The following is a 27,445-nucleotide window of genomic DNA, read 5'->3' on the forward strand; positions in this document are numbered from 1 at the left end:
GGGGTGGAGGGTGGCGTGTAGGCGGGCTCCTGTGCCCCGTGAGTGGCCCCGGTCGCAGGTTGGGTAGTTAGGAAAATGTCGCCTCGCGTGTCGTGGGTAACTTAACTGCTCCGCTGCCTTCACAGGGGCACCAGCCATGGTCCTGGCCGGCGCGGGGAGGATGGCGGGCCTCCAGAGGAAGACGTCAGGGATCAGGAATATCTGCATCTTGGCGCACGTGGATCACGGTAGGACGGGGTGGTGGTGGTGGAAACCTGGGGAGTTCGGCCGCGGTTTGGGAGGTGGCGAGGTGTTTGGGGGCACTCATGGGTTCGGCTTTAAACCGGCGTAATCCTGACTCTGAGAAGTAAATTTTGTCTGTTGCGCGTTAACTTCATCCTCATGCAGCTTGTCCTTCAAGCACTTGAGTATTTAACACCTTGAAATAGCTGAACGTTTTCCATTTTTATAATGACAAATGCTGACATAAGTTAAATACGTGCCTGCGTTAGGTGGTCTGTTTTATTTCTACGTTTACTTAGTGGAAGCGTGTTATGTAGGTGAAAATAATCAACTCTTGTTTTATGACACCAATCTTTTGTCTAATTCCATGATATATCGCAGTTCTGAAGTACGGTTTGCTATTTCGTTTACTTTTCTGGTCATAGCAGGTAAAGGCACACCCGCTCTGAAAAATGTATTTGTTGGCACCTAACACGTGAAGTTGAGTCACTTGATTTTTTTAGGTTAGTTTGTACTTTCCTGGCTGTTATTAATGTTGGTAGGTCATGAGACGTTGATGAATGTTTCTGTCTCGGAACACTAGACGTAGTCAGCATTCACTGTATTGCCATATCTTTTTCAATTGTCTCTATTTATTTAAACTAAGTAATCTATTTTCCTTTTTAGGTAAAACTACTCTAGCTGATTGTCTGATCTCTAGCAATGGAATAATCTCTAGCCGCTTAGCAGGAAAGGTAGAGTTACGTTCTCATTTTTAACAAAATTCTGGTGTATGCATTGGGATTGTAAATAATCTGCTCCTAGTCTTGCTAAACCGTATTTTCTTGCAGATACACTTTTTGACAATTGATAAGTAACTTGTGAAATAATTCCACAGATTTATCTCCTGTTCTCTTGTTTTTGTACTCAGCTTAGATACCTAGACAGTAGAGAAGATGAACAGACCCGAGGAATAACAATGAAATCTAGTGCAATTTCATTGCACTTTAAGAAAGGTAAGTTGTTGATGCTGGCACGTATACATTTTAATATATATACATATATATATTTTCCCTGCATCTTCATTGTTGCTGCTGAGATCTTTTTCTCTGCAACTTCTGTATTTCTCAGTGTTAGGCCATTGTTCTGCAAAGACTGAGGCATGTATTCGACTGTTAGCCAAGATAATAAAGCTCTATCGCAGTGTCAGGAAAATGGTTTTAGGCATTTGAAATAAGCAAGAAAAGAGCTGCCAGCTGGATACTTAGCTGTACTCAGTATAGTATTCTTCAGCTTCTGATCATTATATTTCACAGTTTCATGAGCTTCAAAATTTTAAATCTGCTGTTAATGTTTTCATAGAGGACATAATTTCAGTTTTGTATGGTTTTTGTTCTTAAACCGCAGCAACTAGCTAACTTCGCAGTGTAGAATTTAACAAGTCAAATTCTCGTATTTCTAAGTGGAGGCAATTAGAATAGTTGTCTTTGTCTTTTTTTTCTACTTTAGATCTGAATCTTTATGCTTGATCTTAAGACTTCAAATCCTGTCAGTTAAAGGCAAGAACTTCCTTCAAAAACCAACAATTTTGTAATGATTGTGCATAAGATGTGCACATCAATTGTGTACAAGATACTCACTGTACTCATATTATCAAGATGCAAGTTATACTCTGCTGTGAGTTGTTCAGAGGGTTTTATATAGCGTAGCTATACTGACTCCATGTTCCTCACCAGTTTTACTCTCAGCTAGGTGAATCATAAACATGATGAAATACATTACTAACAGGCTTGTGCAAGAAAAAAAAAATGCATGAAGCTTAAAAGCCACCATAAGTCATCTTACTATCGCCATTTCAGCTACATACGATTATAAAGCATAGTTGAGACCAGCGATCTTCCAGCTAAGCATTGCAAGCTAGGTCTGTTTTATCATTGTCTCTGAAATGATCTTACTTTTCTGGTTAAAACCTTTTATGTCTGTTGTTTTTCTGTTTTATTGAAATTTAGATTCTAAAATAAATTCTTAAACAGGAAAGTTAGTTTCTTCTTATTTTGGCTGTGGCTGATAGTAAATGCAATAAATTCATAAAATATTGACTGGGGTCTCTTCAGTAAGCAGACGTTTAGAGGGACAGTAGTTTGGAAAACATTGGGAAAAAAACTGCTATTAATAGCTTATAGATGTTTTCATAGTATGGAGTCGTAAGTGTGTTTTATTAAGAAAATCTCAAATTTTGAAATAAAGCTTTTTATTAAGAGTATAGAATTTACTTTAATGACAGTCAATTCTGGTTTATCCTTAAAATGCAGACTGTGGGGAAGTTGACCTGTGCTTTAGCTATTGATCTATTTGTAATGCTGCTATAAGCTAGCTTTGTTTGTTTGTTTTTAAGGTAGTTGGATACTGAAAGGTGAAGACTGGCATTAAAGATGGGTGAAATTGAAACTGCTTAGGCATAAGCCACTAGATATTACGCAGCTGCAGTCTTCCTGGTCTATTTGTATTTTTTCTTAAGCATAATAGTTACTGCAGTTTTTGCCCCTAGAAATTAATACTAGTTTAGCACAGTATTAACAAGGTGGCCCAAATAAATAACTGTTCTGAAATATTTATTGTTTGATCCTAGGTGATCAGGAGTATCTGATAAATTTAATAGATTCCCCAGGGCACGTGGATTTTTCTTCAGAAGTATCTACTGCTGTCCGACTCTGTGATGGTTGTATCATAGTGGTGGATGCTGTTGAAGGAGTCTGTCCACAGGTGAAATAAATTATATTAAATTGAGAAAAAGTGTAGTGAAGAGCGAGTAAGAAAACCAGACTTGCGTATATGTCTTAAGTATATAATGTAGAAATAAAATATATGCTGCTTTAAGAAGCTTTGAACAACTTCTAATAAATGATAGTGTACTTGAGGTCTGGAAGAGGATAGTTAGTTTCCTGGTTTTGCTAGTTAATTTCATAGTATAGCTGGTGAGTGGGTGTTAGGGTTGGAACAGTGAGTATATAATTTTTCTAGTAATAGAATATTTGTGTAAAGAAAAAATAAGTGTATTAAGGTAAATTATGTAGTAACTATATGGGTGCTTATAGGGTAATGAAAATGGGAAAAATAATGCAAAATAACATTGAGTTTGTTTTATTCATGACTTGCTTTTGTAAGGAGCATGGGCTTTTTTGCTATTAAAATACTTTCTGCAGAATTCTAATAACTAACACTACGTACCATCGAAGTCAAATGATAAGTTGACATTCAAACCAGAATCTTATTATGTGTTTAATTAAATTTTAGATTTAATTGTCTTTCACTTTAACATTCTATGTCTTGTGGTATCAAGCTTTCTGTAATGGATTTTTTTAAACTCTTATTTTCTTAATAGACTCAAGCAGTTCTACGGCAGGCTTGGCTAGAAAATATTCGTCCGGTATTGGTGATAAATAAAATTGATCGCTTGATTGTAGAGCTCAAGTTCACCCCTCAAGAAGCATACTTGCACCTTAAGAATATCTTAGAGCAGGTATTTATACTATAGTGTAATGTTCACACAACAGATTTTTCCGTGGGTTCCACCTGCCTTGTCTCCATTCTTGAATTTAAAGAGACTGTAATTTTCAGTGGTTTACAGCTGGAATAAACTTGGCACAGCAGAACCAGTTTTTCTTACAAGAACTACAATATCTAGTCCAATTTGTTTTATTTCTAGTTGGTTCTGAATGCACTTGATAGAGAAAAGAGAATCAAATACCGTTTGACAGAGAGTCTGTCTTTTCTAAGAGATCATGTGCTGTGTGTTTTGCTTTGTTGCATTGCTTAAGCCGGGGATAGACAAGGAATGTCTTTAGACTATTCTTGATAATAATGGATATATGCAGGGATTAAGTTAATTTGGAGGCAACTAAATTGCCTTCAAACCTTTTCAAGAGCTTTTAAATAGTTATCTACGTGGTTTCCTTTGCCCTCTTTGTTGTTTACTCATTGGCAGTAATATTTATATTTCATCATTCCCTGTTCTGAGAAACAAAGTGTGCTCCATATAATGCTCTATATCTGATTCAATCTTGACATGGCTGACTGATCTGGATAACACACCACGCTTAAGCTGAAATGCTGGTCTAATCAGACTCCCCTTGTCTTCAGATGGATGGGATTAGATACACCAAGTCCGTGTTTTAAATTGTCATATGAATCACAAGTGCACTAGTTGTTAAAAAATAAAGTTTATATTTTGGAGGGTGGGGGTATTGCATTTTAATTGCAATTGTTGTGAAAGAGTGAACAAATCTTTGTATGTTTTTATATACCCTTCCATAGATCAATGCAGTCACTGGAACACTCTTTACCTCTAAAGTCTTAGAAGAAAGAGCTGAGAAAGAAACAGAAAGTGAAAATATTTCAGACACAGCACTTGGAGATCAAATTTATGACTGGAGTGCTGGACTGGAAGATACTGATGATTCCCATCTCTATTTTTCGCCAGACCATGGAAATGTGGTGTTTGCCAGTGCAATTGATGGATGGGGTTTTGGGTAAGTGTGGTTATTTAGTTAATGCTCTTTTTTTTTTTTTTGATTTCTGCAAGTAATCTCAAATTTAAAGTATTTTGAGCTCCTTTATCTTTCTAAAGATTTTTTTAACATTTTTTTCTGTGATGTGCAACTTCTTATCTGTCTATTCTAATACATATTAACATTGGACAGCTGAAAACACGGCCAACTCTGGCCTATGAGATGGGGACCCATGTTATTCTTACACAGCATCTGCTTAGCCACTCTGTAGCAGTCAGCCTAGCCTTGTAAACTTAGTATGTTGTTAATTAATTACTTATATTCAGGAGGCTTTACCAGACTTGGCCTAAAACTGCAGCAGCTCAAGAGCTGTTTCGCAAGTAGGCTTGACCTTCCAGCTACAGGGATGGTGACGTTTGTAACAAGCATAGAACAGACAGCTGGCATTAGGGCAGCAGTTTCAGCTGTTCAGTTCTGCCCAATATAGTTTTGGGTCACAGCATTACTGTGGACTGTTTTTTTTCTGCATCAGATTTTGTCTTGTCTTTGAAAGTTTTTGTTTTTAAGTGTTTATGCTTATCAGTCTTAATCTATCTTTTTTTTCCATTATTTTCCTCATTCAGGTGCATTTTTTATCTCCTTTTACCTAATATATTTATGCTTGTTTCAGCAGTTACCATTGCAGAGATATTTAAGTAAAATTAAGAAACTGGGAGCAGAACAATTTCAGAAAATTATCAGCTCATTTTATCATTACCATTATTACTGTATCTGAGTTTGTGATCGGTTCTAGTTTTCAGTCCTGTTCTTGGTAATTAGTTTTGAAGGGCAGTATGCTGTAGTAAAGATTACACGTGTTCTGATTGCTGGCCGCAAGGTGGAGTCCTTGTCTTCATCATGGCTATATAATTAAAAAGATACACTCAGTACTAGAGTATGTCTTTAGTGTTGCAAAACCTTAAAAAAAAAAAAAAAAAGGATTAAAACTTGTTATTTAAAGTTTGCTGAAGAGTTTGTAATTAACTCAGACATTTCGTATCACTGTAGGAAAAAGGGAAAAAAAAAGTTACTTTAATCTGCTATGAATAATAATGTATTTAAAAAAACAGCATATAAGTTGTATAAAGGAAATTGAAAGCAAATCCTCAGATTCTTGGAATATTCTTCAGTCTGAAATAGGTTTAGTTGTAGAAGATGAGTGAAGGCAGACATTTTCTTCTCTGAAGGCTAGAAGAGTTTTATCAGATACCTTTGGTGGTCCACACATAACGAAACACCTGATGGGAGCAGAGAACTTTGCATATGGTGCCCACGGCCATAACTGGGCAGTACTACGTGCTGCTTGGCTGCTTTATGTCACACTGTGCTGGGGGTACCCAAAATTCTCCCTGGTTGGAGCTCCTTTTGCTTCTCAAGCTACACAGCAGAACTGCGTATCCTGAACTGTTGTGCAGTATGTTTCTGATGCTGAAAATACCGCTTTGTAGCTTTCCTACACCTGGAATGACTGTATGCCACAATGTCTTCCTCCATCCCTGCACGCCCCGCTCAGCTGTGCAGTGCAGCCCTTTCCCTTTTGCCAAAATCATTGACGTTTCTCCTTCAGTTTAAGAGCTGTCTCACACTCTGGTGTCTCTAGCTGGAGAGAGAGCACACTGAACATATGGCAGGAAGCAGTGTAATTTTTAGTGTATTCCAAAGGTGTAAAAATGTGTACACCTTTTAAGGAAAGAAGTTATAAGAGTGGCTAAAGAAGTATGGCTAAAATAGATCTCATAGATGTTTTTTTCTAGGTGTGTAGAAATCCAAGACTTCTGGATTTCAAATAAGAGGTTATCAAATATCATTGCTATGCAAGTAGAATTGTTCCAGTTGTGAACAGTTGCGTATATTTTTGTTTCTGCATGCATGGGATGAAGATAATGTAGAATTTTTTGCTGTTACTGCTTACTGAATATATTCAGTGGGGAGACCGCAGAAGCTTCAAAAGTCCCTCTTTAGGTCCTAAGCAGCCTACTTTTATTAATTCATGGGCTCCAATGGAAAACAATTGGTTCTTCCTTTTAGTATTACAGTTTCTGTATTATCTTATGGGCTAGACTTGATAATAAAGCAATGCTCTAAACAACAAATGCCTAAAGTAGTTAACTTAAAAAAGTAACTGCTATCATCTGAGGGCTGAAGTGTGGCTAGAAAGAATACTTGATTTTTATTTTATATCATTCTAGTCACAGGTTGTAATTAAAATGCATAAAGTAACCTCTTTCATAGAATAAATTTGAGTCATGACTTCAAATACTTGAAATTTTTTTTAGTTATATTTTTGATTTTGTTTGTTTTTACTGGGGGAGAGTAGCATACAGATATTAAACAAATTCAGTCTTCAAGCTGTCTTGAAACAAAACAAAAATGTATAACTGACTTTTTTAAGCTGTTGCCACTGAATGTTTTTGCAGGCACAAATGTTAAAAAATGGGAGCTAAAGAGAAGGCAATTGGAAAAGTGGGAGCAAAACAAAGACTTAAGATATATGATTTTCATGTAAGCTGTCACTTGCTTAGGCTGATAAACACCTGTGTTTATCAACATTACACTTTTATCAAGTTGCCTTTTGTTTTCTTGCAGCATTGAGCATTTTGCAAAACTGTACAGCCAGAAGATTGGAATCAAGCCTGCAGTGCTTCTGAAGACTTTATGGGGAGATTATTATCTAAATACAAAAGCAAAGAAGATAATGAAAGGTGATCAGGTAGGGCAGTTGTCAGAAATATTACTTGTGGTTTATTTAGTTTGTCTTTTTCTGTGGTTTATTTAGTTTGTCTTTTTTTTTTTTTTGCCAAATCCTCATTTTGCAGTTTGAGAATTCAGCTCAGTACCTGTCTAGTCAACGTTTGTGGAAGCATAACGTTACTATGGTAGCCTTAGAAATGAGACCATTCAAAAACTTAACCATTCAGAGGCTACAGGAAAGAACTCTCATCCAATTGATAGTGCCCACCATTGTTCTTAAATCTCTCTGCTCACAAAATAAGAGGCATTCCAGCTTCAAGGATTCAGAATAGAGTAGAAGACTAACAGTGTAGGAACCTGAGTAGTGAGTGGGCCTCTATCATCTGATTTGAAGAGTGCTTCAAGAGCTAAGGATTTTGGATTTGGGGGTTTAGCTCAGGATTTAGGATTTAGAAAATCTTTTGCCTTAGTGAGGCCCCAAATTGTAATTGAATGCTGTACTGAGATACTGGCCTGAAAACTGCTCTTCTCTTGCACTAAGTGTTTCTACCACTCGAAGTTAGAGGGCAGGACTTCCTCTCTTTTTATCTAATGATTTATTATTATTATTATTATTATTTTTAAGAGGTGGGGGTTAAGTGGTGATAACTGGGCTCAAGGTAGACATGTTCCATACTTACCAGGCTCTTTTTCTGGAATTGAAACCCTTGTTCTGCACTTTAAAATTCCATGTTTATTTTGTGGCTTATAACATCATTTTTATTAAACTTTTGAAGTAGGGATCATGTGTAGAAACAGACAACTGGCTTGTTTTTGAGTGAAGGTTTTACATGCTTCTTATGAAAGTGATTAGTTAGAAGCGTAGTCTTAAGCCTGTTGTAAAAGCAAGGAATTGCTGAAAATTAACTTGTTTGTTTTTACCAGTCAAAAGGAAAGAAACCTTTGTTTGTGCAGTTGGTGCTGGACAACATATGGAGTCTATATGAAGCCGTTATGAAGAGGTGAGAAGATCCTATGAAATCTTCATGGAATCACTTTCCATGTGCCATGTTGATTTTTGAAACAGTCAAACAAGGAATATTATAAATGCTTGTTACGCAATGCTAATATGGTTCATATTTTTCTGTACAGAGACAAAGAAAAAATTGAAAAGATAATCTCCTCTTTGGGATTGAAAATTGGTGCACGGGAGTCACGGCATGCAGACCCCAAAGTTCATCTTAATGCCATTTGTAGCCAATGGCTACCAATATCCGACGCAGTCCTCTGTATCCTTAAGAAAGATGCAACTTTTTGTTCTATTGGCAGTTTGTAGACTTGGAAGAGTGCTCACATATTTCAGTTTGTGATGTATTATCATTTTCTTCTATTCATGTTTATGCCTACGCTAGCTGGACTGATTTTCTCAGTCATAGTATTAAGTTACATATCTACAGTTAGTATTATATTTCAGGCAACTTCATGCTTGAACATCCACCTTTTTATTAGGAAAGGAATCTATGAAACGAGGTATTTTAGCAATACTACTTTTATTGCATAGTTTTATGTACAAATGTTAGTGACAGAGCTGGATTTCAGCTGTCTGTTGTTGATGGCAGTTAATGCATGATATCCCTGATTTAGGGAAACAGACATTGAAGGCATGCTTTCTTTTATTTCTATTCATTAAGGAAATATAAACAGGTTCTTTATGTCCTTAGCAATGCCCTTTAGCCATGGTGTGTAATAAGCTTCCCAGTCCTCTTGACATCACTGCAGAAAGAGTGGAAAAATTGATGTGTGTTGGAGCTAGAACATTTGATTCTTTACCACCAGAAACTCAGGAACTGAAAAGTGGTAAGTGTTCTGCCATTAACATTAAAGTTGTTTCAATCTTCGTTGTTTTGTTTGTCTTTGGATCATAAAATGCATAGTAACCTCTACTTAGATTCATGATTATTTTACTTGTAGTAACATTGATGTTTATCAGTGACATATCATAGTAGTATATCTTATTTTTATTCTTTGTATTTTTCTTTAATCCCATATGTTCATGGTTTTTGGACAACTAAAGCTGCAAATGATGTAAAGCCAAAGACTCCAACTTGGGATTTGGGGAGGTTATGAGGTTAATACTTGTATTTAGTTCTAAGCAGCAGAATTCATCTTGGAATTCATTTCAGCCTAGAGAAGAGGAGATTGAGGGCAGGCCTCATGGCAGCCTGCAGCTTCCTCACGAGGGGTGCAGAGGGGTAGGCGCTGAGCTCTGCGCTCTGGTGATAGCAACAGGACCCAAGGGAACAGCATGAAGTTGCAACAGGGGCCGCTCAGGCTCGATGTTAGGAAAAGGTTTTTCACCAAGAGGGTGGTCAGGCAGTGGAACAGGCTCCTCAGAGAAGAGGTCATGGCAACAAGTCTGCTGGAGTTCAAGAAGCATTTGGACAGCGCTCTCAGACAAGGTTTTATTTTTGGGTGGTCCTCCACAGAGCCAGAAGTGGGACGGGTCTCTTCCAACTCGGGATATTCTATGATTCTAAGATTCTAATTGAGCAATAACTGGCTGCTCTTGGCTTGGACTGGCGCACGCTTCGTTGGGTTAGAAACTGGCTGGATAGCCGGGCCCAGAGAGTTGTGGTAAATGGAGTCAAATCCAGTTGGAGGCCAGTCACTAGTGGCTTCCCCCAGGGCTCGGTGCTGGGGCCGGTCCTCTTTAACATCTTCATCAATGATCTGGACGAGGGCATTGAGTGCACCCTCAGTAAGTTTGCAGATGACACCAAGTTAGGTGCGTGTGTTGATCTGCTCGAGGGTAGGAAGGCTCTGCAGGAGGATCTGGATAGGCTGCACCGATGGGCTGGGGTCAACTGCATGAAGTTTAACAAGGCTAAGTGCCGGGTCCTGCACCTGGGGCGTAATAATCCCAAGCAGAGCTACAGGCTGGGAGATGAGTGGTTGGAGAGCTGCCAGGCAGAGAAGGACCTGGGAGTGATAGTGGACAGTCGGCTGAATATGAGCCAGCAGTGTGCTCAGGTGGCCAAGAAGGCCAACGGCATCCTGGCTTGTACCAGAAATAGTGTGACCAGCAGGGCTAGGGAGGTGATCATCCCCCTGTACTCGGCTCTGGTGAGGCCGCACCTCGAGTACTGTGTTCAGTTTTGGGCCCCTCGCTACAAGAAGGACATGGAGGTGCTTGAGCGGGTCCAAAGAAGGGCGACGAAGCTGGTGAGGGGCCTGGAGAACAAGTCTTACGAGGAGTGGCTGAGGGAGCTGGGCTTATTCAGCCTGGAGAAGAGGAGGCTCAGGGGCGACCTTATCGCTCTCTACAGATACCTTAAAGGAGGCTGTAGAGAGGTGGGGGTTGGCCTGTTCTCCCACATGCCTGGTGACAGGACGAGGGAGAATGGGCTAAAGTTGCGCCAGGGGAGTTTTAGGTTAGATGTTAGGAAGAGCTTCTTTACTGAAAGGGTTGTGAGGCATTGGAACAGGCTGCCCAAGGAAGGTGGTGGAGTCACCATCCCTGGAAGTCTTCAAAAGACGTTTAGATGTAGAGCTTAGGGATATGGTTTAGTGGGGACTGTTAGTGTTAGGTTAGAGGTTGGACTCGATGATCTTGAGGTCTCTTCCAACCTAGAAATTCTGTGAAATAATAGAATGCTTTACTGTCTTCTGTATTAAAAACATTTATTATTAGCCAGTAGGGGCTTGAACTTAGGTTTAATATTTACAAGTACATTGATTAACTAGTTCCAGCTTTTCGTAATCTAAAATAAAAACAGTTTTCTGTTGGATTTATTGCAAAGTAGCTTATGTACTGAAAACTGCGATTAGAAGTAGTAAGATGTAGCGTGTCATTTCAAACATGAAGCGTTTCATCTACGTTTTCATAGCTCAAGATATAACTTGATTTCTTAGTAATTTTATAACATTCAAGGACAATAAAAGAGCAGCAAATAAAAGTAAGAGCCATAAGACGTCCAAAACAACGAATGTATTTCATCATCTGGAATGTAAAGCGAAGGTACAAAAACCTGTTTTAAGGATTTTGAGTTTTGCCATTGACTTCATTGAGATCAGCATTTCCTGCCCAGTTCCTCCTCAAGAAGGGTTTAGCAGTATATTCAGGTGTTACTTTGAACATTGGGATGTCTGTAAGCAAAACTGAGCAAACATACATAGTAAGTTTGTTAATCACCAGGTCCTGTGCTACAAAATTTTGAGAAACTGGGAAGACCTATGTAAAATAACTTTTCTACAAGCAGTAATAGAACTATATATAGGCAGTAGTGAAAATAAACTTATTGTACTGAATGCAGAAAATTTCATAACATGTTAGTATTATTTTTTCTATTTGTGTATTATTTGTAAATAAAAACTGTGTTCATACATGTTGGTCATAAAAATTCTGATGCCTTGAAAAGGAGAACTACTGACTTTGTTTTCCTCAAAGAGAGATGAGCGCTGTTGAAGCTGAACTAAGTATTCAGCAAAATTGAAAATCGAAGTTGAAACTAATGATGCTGATATATTATTAGTCCAGTGGTGAACAAAGCTTGTAATTCTCCAGATATATGTGGTAATCTCCTCTATAGGGTTGGAACTTCTGTATGAAATGATATTTTTCTCCCAGATTCAGTAATCTCAAAAAGAATGTTCCCATAAGGTCTTTTCAAATAGGTATGTAGGGGGAAAAATAGGCCTCACGTGTATTAATTTTTTTTCTGAAAACTGTATTTCTAACTGAATGTGTTTTATAACATGTATTTTGTTTTAAGGTAATGAATGTTATTTGATACTTCAATAATTAGTTTAATAAAAATTAGGAGAAGATAGCATGCTTAAGCTAGTAACAGTTGAAAGGACTTCTGAACTTTGGATGTGTAATAAAAGGTTTTTATTGAACAGTGTTTAAAAGAGAGCTTTAAGAAATCTAAAGTGATGAGATGTCAAATGCTGACTTGAGATGTGATTGTCAAATTGACAGGGTGATAGGAATTGCTTCTTAGGTTGAGGAAACTGATGCTTTCGTCCTTCACCAAAGTAAAACAAAGGTGGTATCCTTCAAACAGTATAGAATATTCTATAAAGTCAATTAGAAGAAATTTGCCTCCATAAACTTGGATTTTACTGCACTTGGTTATGAAAATGAGTACATCACATTTTAGTGAGTATCTTGTTAGTTCTAAGTTGTAGTCTTTGCATAAACACTTTACAATATATTCTTTTCATACATAATATAAAAGGCAGAACAAAAGAAGGCAGTTTCTGTGCTGATAAAAATTTTAAATGGTTTTGTGTCTGTTTGGGATTTGATGATGAGCTCCAGGTTTGATGAAAACAATGTTTATGGGAATTTCCTAAATATTGAATGTGTTTTGTGTGGATCTTACAGCCTTTGAGAAAGATCCATTCTTGTAGCACAGTTGCTGCAATTGCATGAAGATACAAGTGTCTAGACAGTTGTAGGACTTCAGCCTTTAATTTGAAACAAGGAAGAATACTTTGAGGCACTGGATGAATAGTTCAGTCTAAATGTTAAACACAAAAACACTGTTCTGTGTTTTTGTCATTGTAATCTAAACCAGCCTATGAACTCAATTTTAAATATCAAAACAGCTTGTTTAGTTGAATCTGTATAGTTTGCCATTTATTATGAGAAGTTCTGGTTTTGTACTTTTGCTCACTTAATTTTATTGTGAAACATACTTGAAGACAGAGTTATCAAGTGATATGGTTAGCGTAATTTTCCACTTCTGTTAATTTATCTTTAGTACGTTACTTGTTGAAATAGGAGAGAAACACGAATTCCTATAAAATTCATGGAAAACTAATTTTGTCCGTACTGCTGGGAAAAAAAATGCAAATAACTTCCTTTTATGTTTGTTCAGCTTTTATGAAGTGCAGTAGTGAAGGAACGGCCCCAGTTATTGTCTTTGTTTCCAAAATGTTTGCTGTTGATGCAAAGGCATTACCACACAATAAACCAAGGTAAGGAAATGTAACGTTTAACTTCTGATCTACATTAGATACCTTCAGGAAATCATGTTGCAAACTTTGGCAAGATTCTCCTGCTATATTTAGCGTTGCTGTGGACTCACCAACCATACTGAATATTGCATGCAGTTCTGGTCTTCACAATACAAAAAGGACGTTAAGGTCCTTGAAAGCATCCAGAGGAGGGCAACAAAGCTGGTAAAAGGGCAGAAATCCATATCCTACATAGAGAGGCTGAGGATGTTCATCTCGTTTGGCGAGGAGGAACAGAAGAGGCAACTCTTTGCTCTCTATCACTTCCTGAGGAGGAAAGTGGATAGGGAGGTGCTGGTCTCTTCTTCCTCGTAACTGGTGGCAGCGTGTGCAGGAGCAGAGCATAGCTGTGTCAGGGGAGGTTCAGGCTGGATGTCATAGAGAACTTCTTAATTGTGAGGGTGGTCAAATGCTGGAACAGGCTTCTGAGCAAGGTGGTTGGTGCTCTGTGCCTGTTAGTATTCATGAGGCCCTCAAGTAATGCCCTCAAGTAACCTTTGGTTAGTCCTGAAGAGGTCAGGCAGTTAGACTAGATGGTCTTTGAAGGTTCCTTCCATCTGAACTATTCTAAGTTGTTTTAGATCTGTGAAAATAATTCACAAGTATCTGAGATACAATACAGTCTTCAGGAAGATGTTTGCTGATGGAGTTCAAGATCAGATTTGTTTAATCATACGTTTTAGAAGATTTAGCAAATCTTTTGGGGATTAAAGTAAAGCATTTATTGGCGAATAGTGCTGCTTTAGTCCAAATAAACCATCCTAGTGCATACATTGTATGCAGTTTCAGAACATTTGGTTGAAAATACTGTTGAGTTGTAATGTTCTTTCATACCTTTTCAGTAAGTTTATCTTTTCATGATCATAACAGCTTACATTTGAACCAGTCCATTGGAAGTGTAAAATAAAATGAAACTGAAAGTCATTAATGTACTTTAAAAGATTTTCTTCTTGGAGTTTTGGAAGATTTTTTGTTACAACTTTCTATTAAGTGACCCCCTTGTTTTCTTTGGGAGGTGGATCCTTCTTGATTTTATTTCCCTGACATACTTAAGTGCAATACTTCAGCTGAAGCCATCTCTTTTTATGCAGAAGTATACTTTTCTGATGAGTTTATAAGAATGGGGTTCAACTTAATGTTTCATCCCTGTAAGCCTCTGAAACACTTTCTGTATTCAACTTCTGTTTAAATGTTTCATTTAATTTTTTTATGATCATAAAAACTCCTACATTGTCATTGTACAGTGAAGTAATACAGAAGTTAATAATTTTTCTACAAAATTAAACTATTACTGATAAATACTTGTGCAAAAGATCATGCTGTTGCTGTATTAACATTTGAAGATTTTTCTACTGTTGTTTTTTCTCTTTTTTTTTCTTTCTAGACTTCAGTTTTTTCCTATCATACTTACCTAAAATCTTCCACAGAAAAAAATCTTTCCCGTGGTGATTTACTTTAGGGAAAAAGTTGCATTGCACTTATGGATTGACCAAACACTAGATGGTGCTGTTTTACTTCGAGTTCTATCCTAGGTCTGATAGGCAAGTTCCTGCTCAGATACCATTGTAGCATAGCACTGATCTTCCTGCTTTGCCTGCTTTCCCTGATAGGTACTCTCATTGTTAGAGAAGTTATTTTCCATTACAAACACGCAGAGGTTACCACTTTTTGGCTATTCTACCACTGATCATGACCCATTCTTTTTATTAGTTGGGATGATCAAGGTAAGGTTCTTTGATATGATGAGGATGGAACATGGAGACAAAGGTAGCTTTTATGTTCACCAGACACAGAAGGCTTTGGACATATTTTCAAGATTTTAGTCAAAAAAAAAAACAAGTCTACTGCAAGTCTTGTTTTGGGGGTTTCACACAAAAGACCATATATGAGAGATTTGGACTTTCCCAGTACTAATGATAATGATTTTCGTGCTGTGTAATTTGCATACTTCTGCATGAACACTCTGCTTTATGGGATAAACTATCCCTGTCTCCTCTGATACTTGCCTTCCATCTTTCCCATTTGCCTTTTTTTATTCTCTTTAGTCATTCCCATTCAGGTAGGGAACTGTTTTTTATGTGTGGTTATATGCCATGTGTTTTTTTGTTTGGAAAGAGAGAAAATGAGAAAAAAAAATCCTCAAACTGAAGAAAGAGTATGTAAAAGAAATTTGCTGTGTAACATGGTACCTGTATTTTGGTGCATGAAAATGTGCATGACTGCCTCTATTTTTTTATTCAAATGATGCGCTCAGTACAGGAGCTCATGCATTTTAAGTTGTTGGTTGTATTCTCTCTGTATATGGAAAAAACACACCGCTTAATATTTTGGTGTTCAGAATACAAGTGAGATTCCATTTTTGTGCTGTGATGCATCCTGCATAACAAATCTGTGATTCTGACCATCACTGATCTGGTTTGAAAAACCAAGTTATTTATTGAGCTGAGTGAAGGATTATATTTAACCGAGTTCAAGTAATGCAGAGCTAGTCCAAAGTACAAACAAAATATAAAACGTGTCTAGATTAAATCACTGAAAATTAGGTTTTCAGAGATGATAATGCAGGAGAGTGATAACTGGCCTGGAATTCTTTCTAGTAGACTTGTGGGGTATTTGCTATGGCCGTTGGCAATATGTCTTTTCCCCCGATTTCTTCAATAAATAGAAAATCGTGGTGTTTTGGTAGTTTGAAAAGTGTTTCTTGCCATCTTTAATGTTAAATTATTCAATTAGTTACTAATTGTCTAGTATTAAAATGAAACCATATGACTTTCTCTCTGATAGCCAGTCATTATCAGCACCATGTAATTTTGCTGATTAGGTAGCATTAGCAATTTTGTTTTGAAGTAACAGATTCTGTTTTTTTGAAAAATAGTAATACAGCTGAATGTATTTCTCAGTGTTTTAATTGTTAAGATTCTACAGGTCAGCAGGACTTGAAGAAATAGGAAAGGAGTTTATTTTTAAAAAAAGGAAGGAAAGATGGTAAAACAAAACATAAATGTTTTAAAAACATATTGCCCTAATGTGGTTCCAGATATGTTTTGAATTATAATGGCCCCTATATGCTATTTACAGTTGCACAGAGAAGATTGTGCTTAACATAATTGAGTGTTGAGCTGAGTATTTGAACAAGGAGGATCAATTAAGGATCCGTAAGAATGTTACTTAAGAATCCCTGAACATAGGGAGGAATAAAGAATGCCTAAAATATGTAGGTTACTAGTGTCTTACCATAGTGGTTTCATGTGTACTAATTTAAAGACATTAATCCTTATTGTCTGTTTCAATTACCTGTAAAATTTGAAGGGACATAACTCTGTACTTGTGTGTTTTGATGTTTGACTGCTATACCAACTGTTGGCTAGGTTATTTGCATCCTTTTCAGTGGTGGATATTTTTAAGCACGTTAAAACATGTAAAAATTAGATATTTTTCCATAGAGTGCTTGCTTGGTTTTTTTTTTTTCCTTTTTTCCCTCAAGGCTTACTCTCTTCTGCTTCTAGAGAGAATAAAGTAGATCCATGCTTCTGTTGTCTTTTTCTCTCCTTTTGCAAGATAGTTCTGCATAATGCTATCTTTCTGTAACTTTTGTAGTAGCTGCAAATTGACTTTGTAGTTTTTATATTTTGCCTTATTTCTGCCATCTGCTTGTAATATTTTTTAAGCATCGGTTGGGGAAAGTGAAATGATTTAAGTTCAGGGTATACAGTAAATGATAAAGGATTTTTAATTAAAACAACCTGCTCTGAGACTGCTGTTGGCAACTAATACGCTCTAAAAGGTGACTTTAAAAATCAATAGATTTGATACTAAAATGGCTAGGTTTTTGCTTTTCCTGGTTGAATAACAAAATTTGTCAGTTTTAACAGTAGAAGATGTGGAAATTTAATTTGTGGTCAGGTTACAACTGGTTGGCAGCTTATATTTATCTTGCTCTGGAAAGACTTGAAAATTGACTTTTATCTTGTACCACTATGACACTGAGGTATTTTCTTTATGAAGTTTTATAATGAAGTGAGAATTGTGAAAATATACTTTGTCTTCCAGTTTCTTCTGCCTGAACTTGTGAAATCATTTGCTAATTCCAACCAAATCAGACAAAGGTGGAGATTTTACAGATACCAAGTTCCAGTAAATTTTGTGGATTAGTGGTTGGGCAGAGTATACTCTTTTAGCAGGGTCCTAATTTGTCTAGTGTGATCTACTTCACCTTAGATGTTATAATATCTAAAACCAATAGAAAATAGGGCCAGACTGGCTTCTTCTGGAACTGCTTACTTCATGTAATAATGCCAAGCTTATTTAGTGGTGCTATGGTAATATTTTTTTTCTGTGGTGTAGCTTGTTTACAACCAAGCTACACCACAGTCTTGTCTTAAACCAAGATATTGTAGTGTACTTAATTTTCTTTCTATTGTTTCCTGAAGACTGTATTTAAAAAAAAAAAATAAAAATCCTGTGATTGTTGCCCAGCCTTCAGCTAAAAACACTTTACGTTGCTGTGATCAAAGTAAGAGAAAGTTTGTAAAGATCCCAGTTCTGTAAAAAGTTACTATCTTCTTGTGAGTAAATGAATTTTTACATGTAAAAGCAATGTGATTTTCAGTGACTTCACTCTGAGCTGAACCCATCATCATCTGTTTGCATTAAACAGAAGTGTAGTTTGTACTAACTTGTAGTTGGTGCATTAGAAACTAATTTGACATGAGTCATCTGAACAGATTGTCAGATTTACAAATTAACATTGGAGATGGTACCAGTTATACAATTAATAGAGTACTATATGCTTTTCAAAAATGAAAAAACAAACTGATTATGATTAAATTTCATTGTGACAGCATACATTTGACTCCAGCTAAAATCTTTGGAACTGATTTAAGAGATGAAATCTGAATCTCTGAAGAAGTTTAGTTTGCATAATTGCAAGTTCAGAGAGAAAAGCATATAACATTCTGGAAGAGTTTTATTTTCTTTCAAGTTTCATTTCATCTGTCTTTACTGCATATTTAGTATGCGAGATAAATCAAAGGTCAGTATATCAGCCAAGGGCGTTTTTCAAGATAAGGTATGACAGCTTAATATTAATATCTTAGTTTTGTTGTGTATCTCAGAGCGAATGATCTTCCCTGTACAATAAAACATGAAAAATGTGTCCAGTATACCTCTTTGCAGAAGTTCTGTAAGATCATTGTGTAACATTTTATGTAAATATTGTTTTGCATAATTTTCAGTTGTCTGTTTTGTGTATAGACAGTTAATTCTACTGTGAATAGCACAGTGATTGTAGTTGCATTAGAAAGTATATGAAATTTTAGTTGCTGTATGTTAGCTTATGAATGGAAATAGTTCTTAAAAGTGATCTTTATGGATGTTGCTGTTCAAAATTTAGGCTCTTAGTTCTGGGAAATAATAAAGCAGATTTGCAAGGCAAAAGCATTAAACAGCTTAATCCAGAAATTCAGGTACTTCAGAAGGATTAGGAAGACCACTGGACATACTCCATGCTGGATTGTAACAAACAAGCTGCACTTGAGAGAGCTGTCCCTAGGGATGTGGTTGTCTGAAGTCTCTGAGTACCAGATGGTGAGCAGAACAGCAGCCAAGGATTGAAGTAGAACTTAATTCTGAAGAGTGGAGTCATGAAATGAAGAGCAATACAGAAGATTCTCTGTAAATTACTTGGATTTAAAGATGTTAACAGAAATTACCTCCTTAGTGTGATGGAATCAAGCATATGTCTGCGAGGTCAAGGAATTTAAACTGATAAAAATTGTATGGAGAGAAAGTATTCTCAGCCTGTTGTGGGTAGTATCAGTCTTTTGGAAATCAGTTGTTTTGACTTTTTTTTCCTTTGTAAAATGGTCTAAAAGTTAAAAGTTTTTTGAAAAAAAATCTCTAAGAGTGTCTCTAAAAAAATCAGTTGCCATTTTTTATTTGATTATTCACTCTGATTTTTTTTTTTCAAATCTTTTGGAACGAAGTCTCTCTTTGATAACATGAAAGGATGGAAGGGTAGAAAAGCTGTCATTCACAGGATGAAGAGGTTTAGTTGTCCTTGTTTGAACTAAACTGAGTTATCCTTGGCGACTATGGGAATAAAGAAAAAGTTGGCATTAGCATGTTAATTTCACCTAGTCCAATGCATTTAATCACCAATCTACTGGATGACAATATTGTGTAAATTCCACTGTTTGCCATGTTATTTCCATAGCTTTTGCTTACAATGTGGTTGAGCTCGAGATGAGTTAGTAATAATGTGGTTGCCCATCTAAGTCAGCTCTGTTGCTTGTGTGTCGTTCATGTGTGCAGTGTGAATGTTTTAGCATCTCTTTGAAGGCAGAGAATCTCTTTCTCCGTTGTTACTTCTACTGTTTTTTCCTGTGCTTTTCTTATGCACTGAAAAAGGAGGAGGGAAGAAATATGGTAGAGAAGAGGAAGAGAAGAGCACCTCTCATCTGGTTTGGTCAGCATTTGTTCGAAATTGATTTTGCTTCCCATTGGTTTCACCAACTGGAGAAATTGAATAAATCAGGGTATAATTTAAACTGGAGATTAATGCACATAAGACACTGGATCTGCAACTATCTTGTGCTGTGTTCTGCTTGAGTGTGTTATAATTATGTATAAGGATTTATATGACATCTCTTTTTTGTGGTTTCTAATCATCCCACTAGAAGTGACTAATTCTGTGGAAATTGACTCTGTCACAAACCAGGGTGGAAGTCTAGCTTTTACCTACTAGCTAAAGACCTACCCACACTTAATCTGCTTCTTATCAAATTGAGAATATAATTAACTGGGCTTATGTGTATTGCAACTTATGTTGTAACCAGTGCATTCAGAATTTTAAGGTACCTTTAACACTTGTGATAAGGCCTATCTGATACCTAAATATAGTGGTACTTCTAAAGATAACACAGAAGTAGGAGGGAGGAGGGGAACAAACAACCTTTTTCTTTTACTCTCAGGATTTTTTACACAAATGAAAAGCCTTTTTTGACAATAAAATGTGTTGGAATGCATGCATATGTCTTCATGTGCATACTATGCCATCATATATAGACTGCATTCATCCCTTGGCTGTCTCATCTGTACTTTCCCTATCAATCTCTTTCCCCTGGGAATTTTTCAGACATTCCAAACCCTTAAATAGCTTTGAACAACTGCCTTCAGGAAAAAAAATCATCATAAAAAAAGTTTTCTTCTCCACCATCTGCTTTGCATTTTCTATTGTTAAGACTCACTCTCTTTTGCAATAAAATAAACAAATCAAACAGAAATAACACATTGTCCCAAATTTCAGAGAGGCAGATTCTTAATTCTGTTACAATGACTGTGTAAGAGATTATTTAAAATAAATAAACACGAAAAACTTTCTGAGAAGTTTACAGGGGCAATTTTTTCTCATTTTTGCCTTTCCTGTAGCATGTAGTGAATCTGTTCCAGGTTCTAAGTTCTGAAAGTATGCATCAAATTCTGGCATTTTATCCCAGGGGGATTAAAGGTTTTCTGCTAGGTAATTTTAAAAGATATTTTTATTTCGTATATAGTTTTCTTGCCCTTTTCAGTTGAATATTTGGATCAAGTTAAGCACAATAATTAATAAATATAACAACCATATAAAATACATAACAATATAACACTTGATTTCTTCAATTCCCAAAAAGATTTCTGGTGAAGCGAAGGGTCCTATTAAGCATTTAAAAATAATCTAAAGGATGTTGTAGAGCTTCTTCCTATTTTCTTTCTCTTTATTATTCATTAGTGCTACTACTGCTCAGCAAATCTTGAAGTGTTTTGTTGCAGAGGAGTGTAGTTCCCAAATGTGAAAATTAGAGAGACAAGGTGACTTGTCCAAGGCTACTAAACAAGCAAAAACTAATAGGGCACTTTTGATTCTAGTGCTCTGTTCATCATATTGGGTGCTTGATAGTGGAAGAATCCTAAACCATCTTAAGAACTGTTGGCCTTGCCTGCAGCACATGAGCAAATGCAGGTGTAAGGATACTCCATGCATATACGGTTTTGTTAAGGGATTAGGTTCACTTCTTGAGATGAAGTCAGCATATAACATTGGTGATTAGTTTGTTCAGTTGTGCTTTATAAATGCATGCTTACGATGGAGAGAATTCTTCCATTTCTTCTCTTAGGTTAGAATTCTATTAAGAATAATTATATAATGTAAAAAATGCATTGATTGTTGTTTTGGAAACAAATTATTAATGCTGGAAAGTGGTATATATTTCCATTGCTCACAGTGGGGGAAAAAAATTATAAAATTGAAAGCATTCTAGTTCCAATGAAACAAGTCTATGTATCTTTTTTTTTTTTTCCATCTTTTAAGCCACAGTAATAAAAGTGATTTTTAATGTAGGCACCTGACAGCATGTTACACAAAAAATTGTGGATCATCTCTTTACATGGCCTTAGGGAAGGACTATAATGCCTGTCTTTAATTATTAATATTATTTTATTATTATTATTTGCTTTAAATCTTACATTAAAGCACTTGATTTTAAGTTAGGGTTTGCCAATGAGTAGATGGAAATTGCATCAGAGTATTACAATTCTCTTTTTTGTTTCCTCAGTGAAGTCTTTTGTCCATTATGAAGCTATTCACTTAATAGAAAAGTCACTATAGAAGGCAAAGTCTTTTTCTTGTATTTGAACACTTTACTGTAAAGACTACCTTAGAATAGAAAAAATATCACAAGCTCGTTGAAATGACAATATTTGATCCCTGTGTATTTGGAATAAAAGTCTGGTATTTTTTCTAACTAGCTTGGTATCGATAAGTCTGGGTTAATACACTGTTTAGTCTTAGCTGTCATTCTAGTTCAGAATAATATACTGGACATAGTGTGAAAAGCAATTTTTAAAATTGGCTTGGATCTTTTCCAAGAAAGTGAGAATTCACACATCAGTGGGAGAAACTAGATTTATTTTAATGAAATAAACAGAAGTTTAACATGGTAACCGCTTTCTAAACATGGTAGAGGAAGAGTTTGTTTATTTTAGCTGACTAAAAATACATAGTATCAAGGGGACAAAAGGCATTCTATGTATTTTTTTCTTTTGCTGAATATAGTATTCAAATTCTTACAATCTATTTTAAAGTAAGGGGCAGTTCCAAATGCTAATATTTTAAAATACAATTTAGGCCTTTAACTCAAGAAGAAATAGCTCAACGACGTGAACTTGCAAAACGGAGACACGCAGAAAAAATGGCAGCAAATCAAGGGAAGGAGTTGTCAGAAAAGCCCTCAAGTGAAAATTCATCTGAAGTGACTGGAAACACTGGTGATACAAAAGGTATTTAATGATCTGCTATCCATTTTTTCTCATAGTATATTTAATATTAGTGTCTAGGTGGTCTTAAGGGGCTGATTATGGAGCTGTGTACCTTGCAAAGAATCATCTGCACTCCAGTCCAAAAAGTTTAATAGATGGGACTGAATGAAGAGCAAGGAGGGAGTTAAAGGGGACGGAGTTAAAGGCAAGCTGATAATTTATAGATGCTGTAATAATGCCATGGATACCTGTTTATTTGGCCTGAGAATGTTCTTGGTCTCAGTACTTTGAGTCACTTGAAGATAGATGATGCCTTAAGGGGATGCTCTGCTGAAAAATTAAATAATTTCCACTCTGAATAGGAATACAGAATGATTTATTTTTAAACACGTTTATGGGGTAGAAAAATTCAGGTTTAGCTTATTGCTGGAGTTGCCTTATGGACTTGTTGCTAGTGTATTTTAGGCCAACATAACTTTAATTCCTCTAAGTATATACAAGAATAAGTGTTTTATTTAACAACAAAAAATGTATATAAAAGCAGTGATTGGGAAAACGGGACTGAAGTATGGGTTACAGTGGTGGGTTCTTGTCTTTGAATGTGTCATCAGATGTGATACTATAGTATCTAATTGATTTTTTTCCTTCGGCTGATGAGGTAGTAACTGTTTTTAGTTGATCTATTTTTTCTAACTGATTAGGTGAAGAGCAACAGCTCACTGGTCAAACAGAGATCGCGACCTCAAAGGCAGCAAAACAGGAAGCAGATAACAAGGAGTCTTTCATTGCTTTTGCTAGAGTGTTCAGTGGTGTAGTGAAAAGAGGGCAAAAGATCTTTGTTTTAGGACCAAAATATGATCCTGCCGAGTCCTTGCATAAGGTAAGAGGTGACAGTGAAATGTTTCCATAACTTGGCATTATTTTTGAAATATTGTTGACTTAACTTTCTGCGCATTGCATGCTCAAAACAAGGTTCCAATCAAAAATTCCAAAACGTAGCAAAGTAATTTAGGGAATTAACATGGTTTATTTTAGTAATAAAGTTGCTGTGATAAAGAAAGAATGAACCTTCTGTATTATTTCATTTCAACTGAAGATCTCAAGACTTTGCATATATTCTTTAGGAGAAGTAGATGAATAGATGATCCTTGAAATTACATCCTGTCTGTGTCTAATAAAGGGTATTCTGTTTTGCGCTGCTCTGTGAAAAGATGTTGGTTAAATGTCTACACATGCAACCTGTTTTTAATCAGATTCAAAATAATTTGATTTAAAACCCTTGAGTTTTATGAAACTGAGGACAGACATGAAGGGCCTGAATATTTCTAAGTGCACGTAATGATTCAAAGCTTATTCTGACTTTCAGCTAAACGCGGAATCCGGTGATTTGCAATGAGAACAATTCATAGTAATATACTGGCTGTACATCCATGGAATTCTGCAAAATTTTGCAGAGGAATTGTGCAAAGACTTGAAAATAGCATAAATAAATGTCTACTCTGATACAGTCACCATTTGTCGGGGATTTGAGAAGGTTTAAATAATATGTAGTAGGATTTTTTTTTTTTTAACTTTGTCAGCTGTATTATTTTCATTGGGCGTTAGAACGTTTACTGAAAATGAGTTTCTAAAACCTGGGAAATTATGTTAAATTACTGGGAGGCTGGAAGCAGTCAGCCATTGTCTTATGGATAAACAGTAGTCTCAATTTTGATGAATCTTTGGTTTTCTGCGTCCTTACTTTGCCTGCTTAGGTCCATTTGATTAGACTGTGCTGTAGATTATTTGGGGTTTAAAAAGAATGCATTCAGCCTAATTCTTTAAGGTGATGGAGTATGTTCATAAATACTAGATGTGCATTTATGATCTTAACTTCATCACAAAATGTGAAGATGGTGCCTCAAACACCTGCTTGGAGATTGCACTCTTAAAATGTTATTAAAAGCAGCTATTTCAAATTCTGTGAAGGTGAAGAGATCATTAGCCTTTTAGGTATGACTGACTCTAGCTGAAGTTAGATTTGACATTGCTTAGTAATTTTGAAATGTCTTAGACAATAACAGGCGAATCTTAGTACCCGCAATGCAGAGGCATTTCTTCAAAGATGGATTTTGCTAGAGAGACGTCTGGATGAAACTCCCCTTATTTAATTGTTTAATATGACTTCCTTATGTTGTTTAAATACAATTGGGTTGCAGAATTTAAAGCAAAACATAAAACTTCTACATCCCAATAAAAGCACCTTACTCAAGCATATTCTAGCCCAATTCAGACTTTCTTCTCAGAAGTCTACCTGCTAATGACTAAAAAGTTTTATCTTGTTTGAAGGAAAGTTTGAGGTCCGTTACTGTGGAGATGTGTTTTGTTTTTGCACATTCGTCTGATTGTCCTAGTAAACTCACTGTAAGCTTTGGGACTACCAAAATACACTAAGCATTTATTAATTAACAGGAAATCCAGTATATGCATAAGTAAAGAAAATTTGTGATGGGAAAAACAGTTACTGGGGGGAACAGGAGAGTGTGTAATAGTATTGAAAAAAGTGGTGTTAAATGTTTTGAGAATGTGATTGTAGCAGTTCATTGCTTATAAAATTACCTTAATGTGTGTTTTATCAGCGATGATGAACAGTGAGCGAGAATTAGTATGCACTTAAACAACAAAGCAAACACTGTTTTTAGTTTTTCGTGGTAATATTTCATTGTTTGCCACAAAACTATGTTTTTGGAAGGGAGATAAGTAAGTGTGTTAGTTTTGAATATCTGGCTTTTGAAATGAAAATGGTTTAAAATGTATTTCTTAGTTCTGAAATGCAAGGAGATTTTCAGGAAGAAGTTTGTAACAGTACCAGGCAACAAATATCCAACACTGGTTGTTTTACTCCTTGTAGCTGTCATCCCAGTGTTCTGCTACAGATGATCTGCCATCAGTACCTCATATGACTTGCTGTACATTGGAGAATCTCTACTTGCTTATGGGAAGAGAACTTGAAGACCTTGAAGAAGTACCTGCAGGAAATGTTCTGGGTAAGACTTAACTAATATTTCATTTCCTAGAGCTTGAATTCTTACATCATCCAATATGCATTGAAATTATTTTGATACGATTAATGATAAGAAAACTTAGATAAAATTCTGTATATTTTTAGGTATATTATATGTGCAAAAAAATGAAGGCACTCATTGTAACTTCTGTGAACTTTTAATGGTGAAGTGGGAAAAAAATTATAAGTAAGAGAAAACTAGGGATTACAGGAGCCCTATTTACTGTTATCTTCAGGTTGGAGTATTGCCAGGTAAGCATCACTGCCAGGAATTGCCAAAGGCAACAGTAAGGTCTAATATTTTCTAAACTGCAAGGATTATAAATAACATTTTCCCAACAGTGGAAACACTGTAGTATGACGTTTCTAGTGATGCGGATAATTGTAGTTTTATTAATGGGTCTGTCAAAAATATGGTGCTAAAACTTATTTGTTACTGCTATGGCAAATTTTGAACTTTTTCCATGCGCATGTTTGTGAATGATAAGTCATCGTAATCACTGAGGTATGTTCTTCTGTGCCAGATTTTAAGTTGTTTTGCTCTAGAGCATTAAATAGCATTCGTTTTTGATTTTGTCCTTCATTTGTCTTTTTTTTTAATATCAAAAATACTGTTTAGAATTTAGAGAGTGTAAAATGCAGAAGTAGGGTCTTTTTCAATTTGTGGATGAGCTATAAACAGCTAATACTACCAAAAAATTGTGAGTAGTCTCTACTTCTGAGAACAACTACTCTTCAGTGGTCTGTAGCTTTTCCATAAACAAAAGCATACTAGTCAGGAAATAAGAAAGTTCTAAATGGTGACACAAGGTTTGTCATCTTTAGAGAAGTTTATTAGAATCTTAAGATCAGAATTAATGCTCAGTGCTTTTAGCCAAACTGTTTGGTATGTCATCTCTCTGAGATCATTGGATGTTCTGTTTACATATTGACAAAACAGGTTTTCATTTTTATCTACAGCATACAAACTTAAGTATTAGTTTTTTAAATCTGATGTTAAAGAAATTTTAAAACGTAAAAGCCCTAAATAACTTCTAGCTAGATTTTCTCCCATTTCCCCATAATGTTGTGTTGTTAATTTACATAAATTCAATAAACGTTTTACCTGTTTCATGATGTACCACATTCAGGAGAAAATGCAATACTTTTATATAAATAGAATCAGTAACAATGGTGAAGCAGGACTTTCATTATTCCTCTTAATAAAAATGATTTCTGTTTCAAAGGCCATTTATCCTCCAGCTTCAAAGCATACAGTGATGATTTCTCTTCAGCCATATAAGGAAATTACTTGTAGATTATCTAGTAAAATAAGGAAGCTTTTCTGAAAGCTCTGTAGTTTTATTCTGTATAATTAAATTATTGCCATAAGGAATACATAGTTAATCATGACCGTCTATTTCCACTTTAAAACTCATGGTACAGGGATTTTTTTTCCCTGTGTTTTTGTTTGTTTCTTACAAGGAAGAACCTGCTTGGTAACAATGAGCAAGTAGCCTTTTTACTCTTCATACTGGCTTCTGCAAAGGTTTAATGATCAAAGAAATGGCTTAAGACATAGGCTGTGTCAGTGGAGATGAAGATTTTATCCCTTGGTCTTTGTGGTGGATTAGATTTTTCCTTAAAATACTAATCTCCTTATAAATGTTAAAAATCTGAGAAACTT

General features: G+C 35.9%; 1 protein-coding gene across 2 annotated transcripts in view; it reads left to right on the forward strand.

The window, feature by feature from the left end:
* The window catches only part of EFL1 (elongation factor like GTPase 1), a 71,198-nt gene that overhangs the window by 224 nt on the left and 43,529 nt on the right, over positions 1–27,445 (forward strand). Inside the window, exons 1-15 of one of the 2 annotated variants that reach the window (XM_035335410.1) lie at positions 16–38; positions 126–227; positions 889–956; positions 1,133–1,217; positions 2,831–2,964; positions 3,584–3,721; positions 4,516–4,730; positions 7,335–7,458; positions 8,364–8,440; positions 8,571–8,707; positions 9,153–9,275; positions 13,304–13,403; positions 22,606–22,757; positions 23,438–23,616; positions 25,627–25,762. In XM_035335410.1, coding sequence (XP_035191301.1) covers positions 137–227; positions 889–956; positions 1,133–1,217; positions 2,831–2,964; positions 3,584–3,721; positions 4,516–4,730; positions 7,335–7,458; positions 8,364–8,440; positions 8,571–8,707; positions 9,153–9,275; positions 13,304–13,403; positions 22,606–22,757; positions 23,438–23,616; positions 25,627–25,762 — 1,759 coding nt within the window. In that variant the 5' untranslated portion in view covers positions 16–38; positions 126–136. Of the gene's footprint in view, positions 1–15; positions 39–123; positions 228–888; positions 957–1,132; positions 1,218–2,830; positions 2,965–3,583; positions 3,722–4,515; positions 4,731–7,334; positions 7,459–8,363; positions 8,441–8,570; positions 8,708–9,152; positions 9,276–13,303; positions 13,404–22,605; positions 22,758–23,437; positions 23,617–25,626; positions 25,763–27,445 lie in introns of those variants that run through there. The other variant, XM_035335409.1, reaches the window with a different exon arrangement.

This window comes from Oxyura jamaicensis, chromosome 10 (genome assembly GCF_011077185.1).
Source record: "Oxyura jamaicensis isolate SHBP4307 breed ruddy duck chromosome 10, BPBGC_Ojam_1.0, whole genome shotgun sequence".
Classification (NCBI taxonomy): domain Eukaryota; kingdom Metazoa; phylum Chordata; class Aves; order Anseriformes; family Anatidae; genus Oxyura; species Oxyura jamaicensis.